This window comes from Marmota marmota, unplaced genomic scaffold (genome assembly GCF_001458135.2).
Source record: "Marmota marmota marmota unplaced genomic scaffold, marMar, whole genome shotgun sequence".
Classification (NCBI taxonomy): Eukaryota; Metazoa; Chordata; class Mammalia; order Rodentia; family Sciuridae; genus Marmota; species Marmota marmota.
In genome coordinates this window covers 14233120-14247915 of record NW_025999968.1, presented here as the reverse complement: position 1 = coordinate 14247915, position 14796 = coordinate 14233120, and the positions used below count along the sequence as shown (strand labels likewise).

The window sequence follows — 14796 nt, the reverse complement described above, 5'->3', positions numbered from 1 at the left end:
GCGGTGGCGCGCTTGCCTGGCATGCGTGCGGCCCGGGTTCGATCCTCAGCACCACATACAAACAAATGTTGTGTCTGATGAAAAACTAAAAAAAAAAATAAAAAAATAAATATTTATTAAAAAAAATTCTCTCTCTCTCTCTTATCTATAAAAAAAATTTTTTTAAATGGAGAAATTTATAATAAAATATATGCAAATCTTATATACACAGGCTCAGTGAGCATTTACTCCTCCCCATCCCATCCCCATCTCTCACTACCTACTCGGCCCAGCGAGTAGGTAGTGAGAGATGGTACCTCACACAGTATCTGGTACCTCTCACAGTAGTTAACAGCATAGCACATATGTACAGCTTTGTAACATGGTACATGAGACTGGAGACACAGGGTGAGGACTGGAATCCTGGTTGTGATATTTCCTCGCTTTGTGACTATGGACAAGTTTATTAGTGTATGTAAAATGGAGACATTGAGAAGAAAAAATAATTTCATATCTAGGAAGCACTGAAAACAATATGTGGCACATGAAGGTACTATATGAGTGTCATGGTGACTGGGAGAGTGGGATAAAGAAAGGCACAAGGGAAGTTTTCACTTTTCCCCTGTTAACCATCTCTTATTGTTTGGGTTCCTATCATTTTATAAACTTTAAAATAAGAAAAATAAACAATTTAAAGTTACCCAATACTTATTTTGTAAATGTATTTCAGGTTTTATTTTACCCTTAACAACCCCTCTTTTCCTATCCCAGATTGCAAGCAGTGTTTAGCCTGATATTATTTTGTGTGAATATGCTGAAATATATCCAAGAGCACACAAGATATTGAAAGATACTGTGATTTGTCCTGAGAAGCACAACTCCCCCAGGAAGATTTGTAGAGTTCCTTCTCAGTGCCTCCTTCTTCTATTTTGTATGACTATGTGGAATCACAAAGGTTACTCTCAATTTCTGGACAACTATATCCACCTAGAAAGTTAAAAAAAAAAAAAAAAAAAACGGGAAATTAATAAGTATCCCATTTCTCAATGCACCTTTTCTATGATTCTTTTAATTCAGTTATTTTCAAAAGTGTTTTGTACTTACCATTCTTTTTTGTTATTTAGATTTAATTTACTATTTTTCCTTTGATTTCTTGAAGTAAAAATTTAGGTCATTAATATTAGCCTTTCTTCTTTGTTAATACAAGCATTTAAACTATGAACTTCACTCTTGGTACCAACTTACATTCCACAAATGTCAATATGTTGAATCTTCCTCTTTATTCAGCTTAAAATACTTTTTAAATTCTTCTGCGGTTTCTTCCATAGAACCTGTGATTGCAACTCTATTAAATTCCATATGTTTCTCATTTAATTGTTTTATTAGTATTAACTACTCAAATAAGATTTTAGTCCATTGTATAGCACTGATATTTATTATTTTCTAATGATTCCTTGAAGGGTACTTGAAAAAAAAAAAAAAGCCAAAAATCAGAAAAAATATTTTGACCTTTGACTTTCTTGGTCTGACTTATTTCACTTAGCATTATGTTCTCCATGTCCCATTCACTTAGCAGCAAATGTCATAATTTCATTGTTCTTTATGGCTAATACTCCATTGTGTATACATAGTACATTTTCTTTATTCATTCATCTATTGATGGGAACCTCTGTTGGCTCCATAGCTTGACTATTGTGAATTGTAGTATGGGGATAGATCAGTGATGGGAAGGAGGGGAGAGAAAGCAGAAGTACTGGGAACTGAATTAGAGCAGATTATATTCCATATATATAATTATATAATAATGAATCCTGCCAGGCGTGGTGGCTCAAGCCTGTACTCCTAGCAGCAGCATTGGAGGCTGAGACAGGAGGATTGAGAGTTCAAAGCCAACCTCAGCAAAAGAGAGGCACTAAGCAATTCAATGAGACTCTGTCTCTAAATAAAATACAAAAAGGATTGGGGCTGTGGCTTAGGGGTCGAGTGCCCCTGTGTTCAATCCATGGTACCAAAAAAAAAAAAAAAGAATCCCAATGTTACAAATAACTAAAATCACCAAGCCTTCATTAATTTTTTTAAAATCTTGAGGTTTATACCTTTGTCAGTTGATATCTAAGAAAGACTTGGGGTTTACATCTATGTTGAAATGTTAAAATAAAAATTTTAAAAACCAACTTATTGGGTGCTTTAGGGTAAAGTAAAAAGTTCATATAAACCTTCCTACCCCTGAGTATTTTTTTCAAATATATACAATCACTTCACATACCGTATAAGAAAGAAATGAGCATGACTTGCATTTCCCCTGTACATCTTTTGTGCTGTTGCTTTTATATGTTTGACTTTTGCATACTTATAAACCTCATAATACAGTAATATTTTATGCTTAAAGTCTATATATTTTTTAAAAATTAAATATGATTAAAATATTTTCTTTTATAATGTCATAGATATTTATTTTTTTCAAACAAATACCCTACAAAACTTTAATGCATCTGAGCTTTTGTATGGAATCACTTATTTTAGTCTAAAAAATCTCTTTAAGTGCCTATCTACTGGAAAATACTGGAGATTTTGTTTTATTATAATGTTTTTATTTCATTTTCAATTTTGCTGAATATTTTCACTGGCATAGATTTTTAAATTTAATTTTAAATTTAAATACTAGGTTGACATTTTTTAAATATTGAGCACTCTAGAGATGTCCCACTGTCTCCTACTTTGACTATTTTTAATGAGAAATCATTAGATGATCTCTTACACTACTTTTTTAAAAACTTGGGAAATTTTAAGCAATTATTTCTTCAAATATTTTACCGACTTTTTTAGATGAGACTCCTAATATATGAAGAGTAGACCACTTTAAATGGTTCTGCAGGTCACCAAGCCTTCATTAATTTTTAAAATCTTGAGGTTTATACCTTTTTCAATTGATACCTAAGAAAGACTTGGGGTTTACATCTATGTTGATAACTTCTATGGTTATATCTTCATTTTCACCTACAATGTCTGATCTGCTAAGCAAGTCCATACATTTAGTTTATAATTTCTGATCCCTGTTTCTCAGTGATAGAGATTCGACTTTATTTTCATTTTTTCCATTCTCTTATTGTTATATCCATGTTTTCCTTTAATTTCTTATAAATTTTATAATATCTATATTATAATTTTTCTATTAATTTAATCACTTGTAGATGTGTTTATATTCGCTGATTTTTTTTTAACCTAACTATGGTTCATATTGTCCTAATATGTTTAGCATAAAGTTCTCCTTTTTTATTTGGATGCTGGAAATTGGAATTTTTCATTGTTGTGCATTGATTTTGGTTTTGAATGATATCTAACTTATGGATCAACTTAATGTTTTCAAAACTTTGTTTTAAAATTGACTAGGATGGCATATCTAATTTAGTATTCAGAGAAAGAGTCAAGTGAACTCATAAATTTCTCATGTTCTTTTTTTACGTAGTTCCTCTTATCTTCTTCAATTCCTGTCACCTCATTCTGGTCAAGTACTGATTGCTTCCTCTCCAACATAATGAAAACCCTGCACTATGCTTGGGTTCCCCTTTTGGTACTGAAATCCAGACAGCACCTCCAGGCAAAAAGCCTGTGTGATCATGGGGTACAGTGCATTTGTTTCTCTTCTCTTGGAAATTATGTGGCTTTGCTACCTGTCCTAAGACAGAAAATGTTCATTTTAGTTTTTCCATTATTTTATTATTTTATTTTCTTTTGACATGTTCCTGGCTAGAGAACTAGCCAAGTACTTATTATTTCATCACATTCACACTTACTAAATTTTGGCCTAACTCTTCTATCAATTAATGAGTAAAGGATACTAAATTGTTTATTTATCTATTCTCTTTATTCTTATGTCAGTTTTTTCCTATGCTTTTGTTAAGTGCAAATACTTTCAATTGATATGACTTTCTTAGGTATCAAAAGTCTTATCATTTTGAAGCACCTCTAGTTATCATTCCTAATGTGCCTTGTAATAAATTTTACACTCTCTGATACTAAAACAGCCACATGAATTTCATCCTTAATGTTTACATGTATATCTTTTTTCATAGTTTTATTCTCAATTATTTGTTTCTTTACATTTAAAGTGCATCTCTTACATAGAATACGGGTGAGCAAACTGTGATCCCCAAGCTGCTATCTAGTTTTACAAGTAAAGTTTTATTGTAACACACTTATGCTCATTTCTTTATGGAAAATCTATGTTGTTTTCATGCTACAATGGCAGAGTTAACTAGTTAGAACAAAAATCATATGGCCTGCAAGCCCAGAATAGTTACAGTCCAGACCTTTGAGAAAAACTCATCTACCTCTGATATAATTTACTTGAGTTTTGCTTGCTCAGTACATTTTTATAATCTCTTCCTGTTTATATAAATAAAGAAGGGAGGCATCCTTTTCTTTCTAATAGTCACCATTCCTAAGCAGTTTTAATAGATACCTTTTCATGTTTTTTATAAAGAAAGATGGAGAAAAAAAATCTAAATCTTATTTTTCCTTGACTGGCATATATTTTATTGACTTGTAAGCTTGTATTTTTTTAATATACAGCTAGTAGCTATTAGTATTATAATATTGATTAAAGTCTGTTTATGCATATAATTTTGTATAGTGCTATATTAAAGGTTGGAGTAAGACAGTACAAAAGATCTGTTATTTCAATTTAGTGTTCCTTCTACCTATCTATAGAAAAGCATCTAGTTCTATATTCATATCATACTAATGAATGCTAACTTATAAAGAACGGAGACAAGAAATAGATAATTATCTTATTAAATAGATAATAATAAGAGAGTTTAGTTAATGTAGAAAAATAGATATATATTTTAGTTCCTACCATATTCCAATCATTGTACTATATGCCGTGGGTAAAATATAAATAAAATATGGCCCATGTTCTCAAGCAGTTTATGGTCAAGTCAAGGAGCCTACATTTTGACTCTGGAGAATGGAGCTGAGGTATTGAAAGGAAAAACTGAATTTTTCTGTGTTTTAGCACAAAATAAAGGAATATATGCAAGATCTCAAATAAAGTTCCAAAGACTTGTGCTGTAAGAATAGAGGCAAAGCAAAGGTGGACTGAATCTTATTTCAACTGCAATTGACTAGTTAAATCCCTGATTGAATTGGGATGATTAGTCCCTCACCTTGTCTGTTTAACAAAGGAAGTGGGAGGACCTTACCCAATGCAAAATAACATTGTGTAGAGCCTCTACAACATTTAAATATGTCATTTCAGATTTAAGAAAGGTTTGGCTATGCAAAGAGAAAGAAAAGCCAACCTGTAATCAAAAGTAAAAGTAGACAAGAGAAGCAGACAAATGGATGATGTGGATATTATAGTCAATAGGCAATAAAGTATAAGTAAAATAGAAGAAAAGGTGATTAAGAGATGAGGAAATAGAGAATTGAAATCATATTTAAAAGATTGTAAAATCATGTTGATATTTTTGAACTGAAAAATATGTTAAAAACTAAGATTTTTTATTGGGTAAATTGAACAACATTGTTCACAAACATAAGACAAGTAAACTGTAATAAAGATTAATGGGGAAAAACTCAGATTTAAATACAGAGGAAAAAGAATAGTTAAATACAAGCATGAGAGACATCTGGGGCACCTGTAAAATAGCTAGGTTATGTACCATTGAACCAGAAAGAACAAACAGCAAGATGCCCAGCACCAGTGAAATCACTAAAAAAAACCCTATGGTTTAACCCTACAACTACATGTATGCACCATTATATAAGAGTGGCACAAATTTAAGGTTGAGCTTTCTTAAAAAAAAGGAAACATCAATGAAGCTGCGTAGTAGGATTCTATTTTATATATAAAATAAATGAAGGGACAAAACTATTCTATGAAAATTAAGGCTTTGTTAACCATTGGGAGCTGGTAGTTCGGAGCTATTCTGTTTCTTAAGCTGAGTTCTGTTTACACACATGCATCTAGTTTTTGAAAATTCATTGAATTCTACTTATATGATAAACACATTACCTTATATAAATATTATTTTTCAAAAGAATGTTTACAAGGATTTATAGATTTATAGAAAATCTTAGAGTTCATCCTAGTCTACCTCCCCACCTTTTGTGGTTATAATTACTAAGATTTATTAAATAATTTATCAGCAGAAGAAATTATATCTTAAATATATGTGTATATATACATATATAAATATATATTCTACATTGTTCTTCATTATATTTTCATTTACCTGAAAAATATACAAATGAGAACAGAGTTGTCAGTCATTGTAATTTACCATTTTAGTACAAAATGGAAAATTTCTAGGTGATAATGTCGTAACTCAAGGCATAGACTTGAACTTACATTGTCTCTTTTAGATTTTTAACTTTTATCTTGTCAAATGTCATCATATATTATAGGCTTTGGTCATGTTGGCAGAGTTTGAGGTTGCTTTTCTGCCTTAGGATAGATTTAGAATGTGCAGTTTAAGCTAAATTAAGCACTTTAAAATCACAAATTAAATTCAACTTGTGCTACCTATAATGAATGTTCCAGTTAGAATGAACCATGTTTCCATCTTGTGTGGACATATATCATAATATCTATTACAACTCTTTCCCAAATAAAGTAGTAATTCTGAGAAAATGAATTAAGTAATTCAATTTAAAGCACAGAAATACTTTTAGAGCACAAATGGCATTTTCTACCCTCTATGACTTAAATTCTTAAAAGTAGAAGTATTACTAGGAATTATATTGTGGTATTATTTTGAAATGCAGAGAAGGAAGGGAAGGAGAAGGAAAGGATGCATTCTTGGCAATATAGTTATCACCTGATTTCTCCTGGTTGGATGCCAAATCAAGGAATTCACCTGTAAAATTGAAAAACTGATTTTGATTCTGAAGGGATGGAATCTTGGCATGTGTAGCAATAAAGGCCACTAGAATACTGGTTTCCAAACTTCAGCAGAAGCATCAGGTCTTTCAGAGCCTTTTTCCAGAGTTTCTGTTTCTGTATTTCTGGCCTGGGGCTAAGATTTTACATTTCTATCAAATTCCCTTTAGATGCTGATACAGCAGGTCTGGAAACCAGAACTTGAGAACCATCCAATCAAGGCTATCTAAGCTTCTTCCTGCCCATGTTATGCTGTAAAACTGAGTCTCTATAATCTTGCTTTTGATTTCTTTGGTAAAACAGAATTTATAAACACAGACAGGGCATTGGCTCAACTGGGATGTATGATAGGGAATATCAAATGGAAAAAGGCCTTAATGAAACTTTCTCAGACTATTTTTACAGAAAATATTTGCCCAAAATGAAAATATTGACTATCAAATGATAATAATTACTTCCGTGAAAGCAGAGAGAAAAATAACCCAGTTACAACTATGATCCAACACAATATGCACATTCTGTCTTCAAAACAATTGATTTTTTTTTCTTATCATATATTTATGAAACCCAAATTAGCATTTTCTGGAATATGTTCTATTATCAGTCAAGGAGTCACAAAAGTGGAATTGTTTTCCTTAGTCGCTAGTGTATAACTCATTTACTTTTCAGAGATACATTAATTTGAACCATAAAAATTTTTAATTAGTCAGTGTAATGATGTTTACTTAATTCTCTTATAGGACTGCATCAAAACATGTAAACAAGGACCTTGGTAATATGGAGGAAAACAAAAAGTTAGAAGAAAACAATCATAAAACAGAAGCCTAAGAGAGAAATGGTTCTAGTTGTCCAGGTGAGTAGGCTGGATGAGGTTTATAAACATAGTTCCTAGGAAAGTGCAGAACTTCTTTGGCGATGAAAGAAAAAGTTTGGACATTCAGATGCTTCATAATTACAACTTCAAAAGCAGGAAGAGCATTTTTCCAAAGGGAATCTTGATTACTCACACAACACACAGAAGAATGGAATCTCATCTGTCTCTTCAGCCTCCCCCAAATAATTATTATCTTTTGAATAATAAAAATCATTTTGAAATTTTTATATCCAATTTGAATTTTTTCTAATACCCCCAATTTTTCTTAGTACAAAGAAGTTTTATTCAATAAGTTGATATTTGTGTTCAATAAGAGTAGACTTGTAGTACTTGAAATTTGCTTTCAAAAACAATTAGAACAATATAAAATATAAATATTTTAATATAAGTATATAAGTGGGAGTACATTTGTACAGCCATCTTCCAAACAATTTTAATAAAAAAGCTGACAACCTATGTGTGCATGTATGCAAGTATCCTTGTATCACATACATGTATGTGCTTATACTTATAATGTATACATTAATGTTGCATATATTGCACATATTTATATATAATCACTATATTTGTGTGATTTTTTTTTATTGGTTGTTCAAAACATTATAAAGCTCTTGACATATCATATTTCATACATTAGATTCAAGTTGGTTATGAACTCCCTATTTGTGTGATTTTTAAGGCAGACTCAAAAAGAAGCATGATTCCATGGTATTGCCACTTGCCACTTAAACGTTTTCTTTTCATATTCTTTTGAGTTAACCAAAGGAGTCATTTAGCCTACTTATCTCATGTGTCCTTAATAACAACATCATGTAGCTTACTAATGTAATATTAAAAGCCCTGTCAACTACTATATGTCTTGGGTACCTTATAAATAAAACATCACAAATTGAATGGTTCACTTGAATTAATCTCATAGAAACAGTGGGCATGGGAAATAATTGTATTTGGAAGAATGTACAGAATAAAGAAAAATAGAATATTTGAAATGAGATTGATTTTTAAAATCTAAAAACCAGAATCTCAAACTTATTGGCTAAAATAAGTCAGAACTGTATTCTTCCTCCTGCCCTGCCTTCCATTGGCCTAATGGACACCATCCTCACAGTTTCCCTTACTACCTAAGGTTCTTTCCAAAATCTTGGTTAGTGTAGATTTTATGTTCTGTTTTCTTCAAGATGAATTAAGCAATTTTTCAACAGAAAATTAAAATTGAAGACAAATCCCACAAATTAGAGTATGATTTGAAGGGATGAGTATATTTCTTAACCTGAAGAGAAATGGAATGAAATATTTTTCCTGAAACACCTTCTAATCTTCATATGAATTAAGCAATTAAAAAAAACACACATACTCTCAACAATTCCAAAAGATAATTTATTAAAGGCCTATAGCAATGGCTGGGTTTACAGATGGGCTCAGGCACAATGGAGCTTTAAAGATTCCCCTCGTGGAGCAATGCCTATCACTTTTAGTACAAAGCATCTGTTGATGGTAGAAAATGATTGCTATGGTAACTTATTTAAACTATGTTTTTTCCTCGTTTCAGAGAAAAAAATCATATAGACCAATTGAAGCATGAACGTGGATTGTATTTAAGACATAAACAAAGACATTGACAGCGATTCATGGTTCAAGTATTAAGCAGTTCATTCTACCAAGCTGTCACAGGATTATAGAGAATTATCTCAAGTAAAACAATGAAATGAAATTACAAAAAATAACAAGTTTTGGCAGCCATGATAATAGGTCATATGTTGTGTTTGGTTTGAATTTTTTTTCTGTAAATGTCTGCACTGAGGATTTCTTTTTGGTTTGCCTTTTATGTAAATTTTTTACGTAGCTATTTTTATACACTGTAAGCTTTGTTCTGGGAGTTGCTGTTAATCTGATGTATAATGTAATGTTTTTATTTCAATTGTTTATATGGATAATCTGAGCAGGTACATTTCTGATTCTGATTGCTATCAGTTATGCCCCAAACTTTCTCACAAGTACCTAAAACCCAAAGGTGGCAGCTTGTAAAGATTGGGGACACACACATTGCTCTATTCAAAGACTGATTTTTTTCACAAGGGAGGGGAGGTAGAGAGTCAGATTAACAAACACCATGGGAGCTAATTCTGGGTGTGCCACCCACTGACACCCAGAAGCCACCACAGACACATTCAGACACATATGCATGATAATAGTACTCCCAAACTGTCAATTTTGCCTTTTTTGAAAAAGACATAATGCAGAATTTGGGTAACACTTACCTTTAGAGACACCTGCTAGTAAATTATTTTCTGTCAAAGGAATCAACAAACCAACATGTGAGAGACTGTTTGGAAACATCATGGACAACATTCCCATTTTCATGTATCACAATGTAAATCACTGTAATTAAATATCGGTGTTAAATCCTTTGGGTTATCCACTGCCTTAAAATTATACCTATTTCCTTTTAAAAGAAAAGATATCAGTCAGAATTGGAGATTTTTAACAGTGGTCATTATCAAAGCTGTGTTATTTTCCACAGAATATAGAATATATATTTTTTTCGTGTGTGTTTTTGTTAACTACGCTACAGATATTGAATGCACCTTGAGATAATTTAGTGTTTTTAACTGGTACATAATTTATCAATCAGTACATGAAAGTGTAATAATAAAATATCTATGTATCTTTAGTTACATTCAAATTTGTAACTTTATAAACATGTTTTATGCTTGAGGAACTTTTTAAGGTCTTAGCATAAATGGAAACTTTTTGAAGTAGACTGGATATGGGCTAATAGCTTCTTGTGACTAGACTTTTAAACTTTGCTCTTTCAGGCAGAAGCCTGGCTTCTGGGAGAACACTGCACAGCCATTTTTGTCCAGTAATTTACATAAGTTTGACTGAAAAAAAAATGAGCATTAGATTTCCAGTTACAGAACTCTGTTCCTTAAGGGGAAAAGCAAAACTGGTGTTTATTTTTTAGAGACATAGAATAAAAAATTATGAAGGCAATGAAAAAATAATTGAAGATGGAGATTTGGAATATTTTGCCACTTCTGCATTATTTAGAAACATGTTATTGTACATTTGTAAGCCGTTTATTGTCTGAGCAATAGTAACTCAGTTTAATAAAAGCTTCCTGTAGTGCATTGGTATGGATTAAATACATAAAATATTCTATTAGACTCAATGCTGTATAAAATATTATGGGAAAAAAAATGTTATTTTGCCTCTAAACTTTGATTTATTGAAGTTTTATTTGGCAGGAAAAAAAAATTGAATCTTGGTCAATATTTAAACCAAAGTGAAAGGGGAAAAACCAAAGTTATTTGTTTTGCATGGCTAAGCCATTCTGTTATCTCTGTAAATACTGTGATTTCTTTCTCTTTTTTCTCTTTAGAATTTTGTTAAAGAAATTCTAAAATTTTTAAACACCTGCTTTCCACAGCAAACCATGAACACTAAAATGAAATCATTTCCATATTAATATTTTTTTTCCTTTTTCTTTTGGTGTGGGAGATCAAAGGTTTTAAGTCTTACTTCTAAGATATGTTTGCAGACAAAAAGCAACATGACAATAGAATGAGAAAATTTAGAAATAGAAAAATTGTTATGCTACAATTATGGCTTGGCTTCCACTTGCAATGGTTAACTAAGTCCAAACACAGCTGTCAGAACCTAGAGAGAAGAACAGGAGAAACTCATAGCACTGGACCAAGAGCGGAAAGTCTCCCAGGAAAAAGAGGACAACATTATTACACTGAATCATGCCTGGAGAAAGGGGAGAGCTCGTGTGTGTGATGGCAGCCACGTACACAGCGATAGGAGAAGAGGATTCACAGTCCTCAACTGCCCAAGTCTGGCCTCTCCGATTTATCTCTTTCAGAAGAGGAGACAGGTTTTACCAGTTTGAGATTCACTCCCTATATGTGATTATAGGAATTGTATGTGGAAATGGATTAACATACCCTTCTATACCTAAAAGATAATAAAAATGGAATATGTCTTCACATATCTCTCACCGCTGTCTGCCTCTTGTCTGCATCAGTGATTGTATATAAAGTGATTGTCCTTCATAAAAAGTGAAAAAAATAATTGTGACTGTCCATCCCTCTGGAGAGGGAGTACAGAAAAGTAAAATTACCAGTTCCCTCTTACAACATCAGATAGGCTCCCACAATGAGCACCCAGATTACAGCAGGGTGGACCATTCTTCAATGATTGTGTTTATTGTGGGTGTGCCCTGTGACTGTGGGTGTGCCCTGTGACTGACACTTATATATTTCTTGATTTTTGTCAATAACACATCATTCAAATTACAATTTGGAATTACATAGGCATGAACTTGCACAGAAATGTTTTCCCTTCAAAATAAGGTAAAGCTGGTTGTGCATATCAGAGGTAGAAATAAATATTTATTGATCCCATACTATATGTCAATTTAATCATATCTAATTTAATCATTAATGACTATAAGTAGTACTGAGCACTCTCCACTTAACAACTGAAAACCTGAGGTTTAGAAAATCTTCATAACTTCAAAGCAGCTATGTTGGTATCAAACCAGATTTTATTCCTTGTGCCAGTCTGCTATATTTCCCAAAGTTTCTCTAAAAAAATGTTCCTTTTCCTAACTTATAAAATTAGAAAGTGTTACTAGACACGTGAATTGGTTATACTGTGGATAAAGGATTATCCCAAAATGTTTAAATCATTTCTAGGCCAATATTGCATAATTTTCCAACTGTATGTTGACTAAATGCATTAGCCATTTTATTACTATATGTATATTACACATATAATAAATACATATTCTATATTGCATTTTAAACACAAATATATTGCTATCACATGTTAAAATGCCCATAGTGAGACAGAAACCGCACTCATTTATAATTTGCACTGCTTCACTGAATTTCTCTCTATATCCTGAGAAGATGTTTTCCCATTTCATAGAAGAAAATAATCCAAATAACTTTGTCTATAGTCACAGATGTGTGGGGCAGGTAAGCCATGACTCAAAATGGCTTTGAAAAACATAAAGAATCAAGTACAAACTATCAATCCCATTTTAAAAATTAGTACAGGAGCCGGGCACAGTGGTGCATGCCTGTAATCCCAATAACTGTGGAGGAGGCTGAAACAGGAGGATCACGAGTTGAGACCAGTCTCAGAAATTTAGTGAGACACTATCTCAAAATAAAAAGGGGCTGGGGATGTGGCTCAGTGGTTAAGTGCCCCTGGGTTAAATTCCCACTACCAAAAACAAACAAAATAATAATAATAATAATGTAGTGTATTTGACCTTACAAACATCACATTTTCCCAACAGAAAATACTTCAGTAAAACATAGGAAGTATATTTCTTATCTAAGCTTCTTAATAAAAAATATTTTAAAAATATATTGTATTGGGGAAATATGAAGCCAAAAAAACTAGAGCTCATTATTCCCCAGCACTCTGTCTTCACCTACTTATCATCATCATTACAATTCAATTTATTTATTCCAAAATTCTGTCTCCCATTTTTTCTTATGATTTTCTCATGCAAAAATATTCATTGAAAAAGATGAACATATGGTCATATGACCCTAAAAGCAGATTCCATTTTCATGCTATTCGTCCTATCTCTTTTAATTATATATCTCTGGAGAAGGTTTTATTTTCAATGGCTAAGCAGTCAAATGAGAGAAAAGACCTCAGTCATCTATAATATGCATACACATGCACACAGGCACACACACAGGGGCATGTTTTATTCCATTTTGGGGCCCAAGATTTGTTTATCAGAAAAGGAATTGTTTGAAGGACTACAAAATGTTTGTCAAACAGGAAGAAGCTAAGGGGTAACAAGTATTCCTGACATTTTGACAGGATGAATCCCTAAGTCTCATAGGTGCAAGAATAGTTGCAATAAAATAATAAAATTTCATTTTGCAGAAGATAGCTGCAATAAAATAATAAAATTTCTTGATACTATAAACTCTATAGTATCAAGAAACAAATGAGGGCTCAAGATCATAAAGGCTCAAAACAAGTTATTAGATGCTTGAGAAAGCTTGTATGATCAGAGAGCAGAGGCTATGGTCTCCAGAAAGTAAAGTTTTTGATAAAAATTGTATTTGAAAACTCTTACAACTTAATTTGTACTATTTGGGAGCTAAATAATCAGAATGAAATCTCACGTCTTTTCATAAATATTTTCCTTCTGATTCTACTTTCTCAGGTAGGCCAGGATAATTTGAGCTTCAAATGGAAGTTTAAATTGACAGCTTGATTCACATAACATATGAGAAGTTCACTTCCACAGAAATAGCAGTTGGAGGTTGGACAGCCCCCTATAATTCTGAGAATTCTCACCAGTAAGGAAACCGCATTAATAGTTAAATAGGATATAGTTACTGCTGGAAAATCAATTCACAGCACTTTCCTTGGAATGGTTTATTAAGGAAATGGAATATTTCTGTTTAAAAAAAAAGATTTATATCTATGCTGTAGAGTCATTCCTTGGATGCTACACCATTACCAAAACATTTTACTCTGAAATTTGGGGCTTCTAGAGATTTTTAATGACAGCTCGTTTCTTTTCTTAGGTTGATTACAATTTCCCTAACACCAAGTTTAAACTAGTTTTTTATGGACAGACAAGTAGTCATAACCTACCATTGGATATGATTTCAAGGGGGAAAGACTATTATTTTAAACATTTGTAGGCTCATTTACAGTAATAAATTTTTTATAATTTCTCTTAATGTAGAACTTTGTTCTTTGTTTTTAACAATTGCATAGAAGTTGTTTAAGGGATGATGAATTTTGGGTCACACTGGCAAAAGCATCATGTAAACAACAGTTCCATCAGTCCTCGTATTTCTAACTGATGAATCTGTTTCCAGAGAAATGTGATTACATGGTTGCCTGCAGTCGCTTTGTTATTCTCCCTTGTATTTGGTTTTTCTTTAATGTTATAAAATCGAGTTATCAAAATATCAAATATTCACAGTCATCACCACAGTTCTCACTATATTTTCCTGATGGTAACAGTAATATATGTTATCGTAGTTCAATTTTAAAAACA

General features: G+C 32.1%; 1 protein-coding gene across 2 annotated transcripts in view; it reads left to right on the top strand.

Annotated features, from left to right (window-relative positions):
* Alcam (activated leukocyte cell adhesion molecule) overlaps positions 1–7718 on the top strand; it is a 186332-nt gene extending 178614 nt beyond the window's left edge. For both annotated transcript variants that reach the window (XM_048803378.1, XM_048803380.1), the window contains one exon: positions 7606–7718. In XM_048803378.1, the coding sequence (XP_048659335.1) occupies positions 7606–7693 (88 nt within the window). In that variant the 3' untranslated portion in view covers positions 7694–7718. The remainder of the gene's footprint in view (positions 1–7605) is intronic.
* The last annotated feature ends 7078 nt before the right edge of the window (positions 7719–14796 follow it).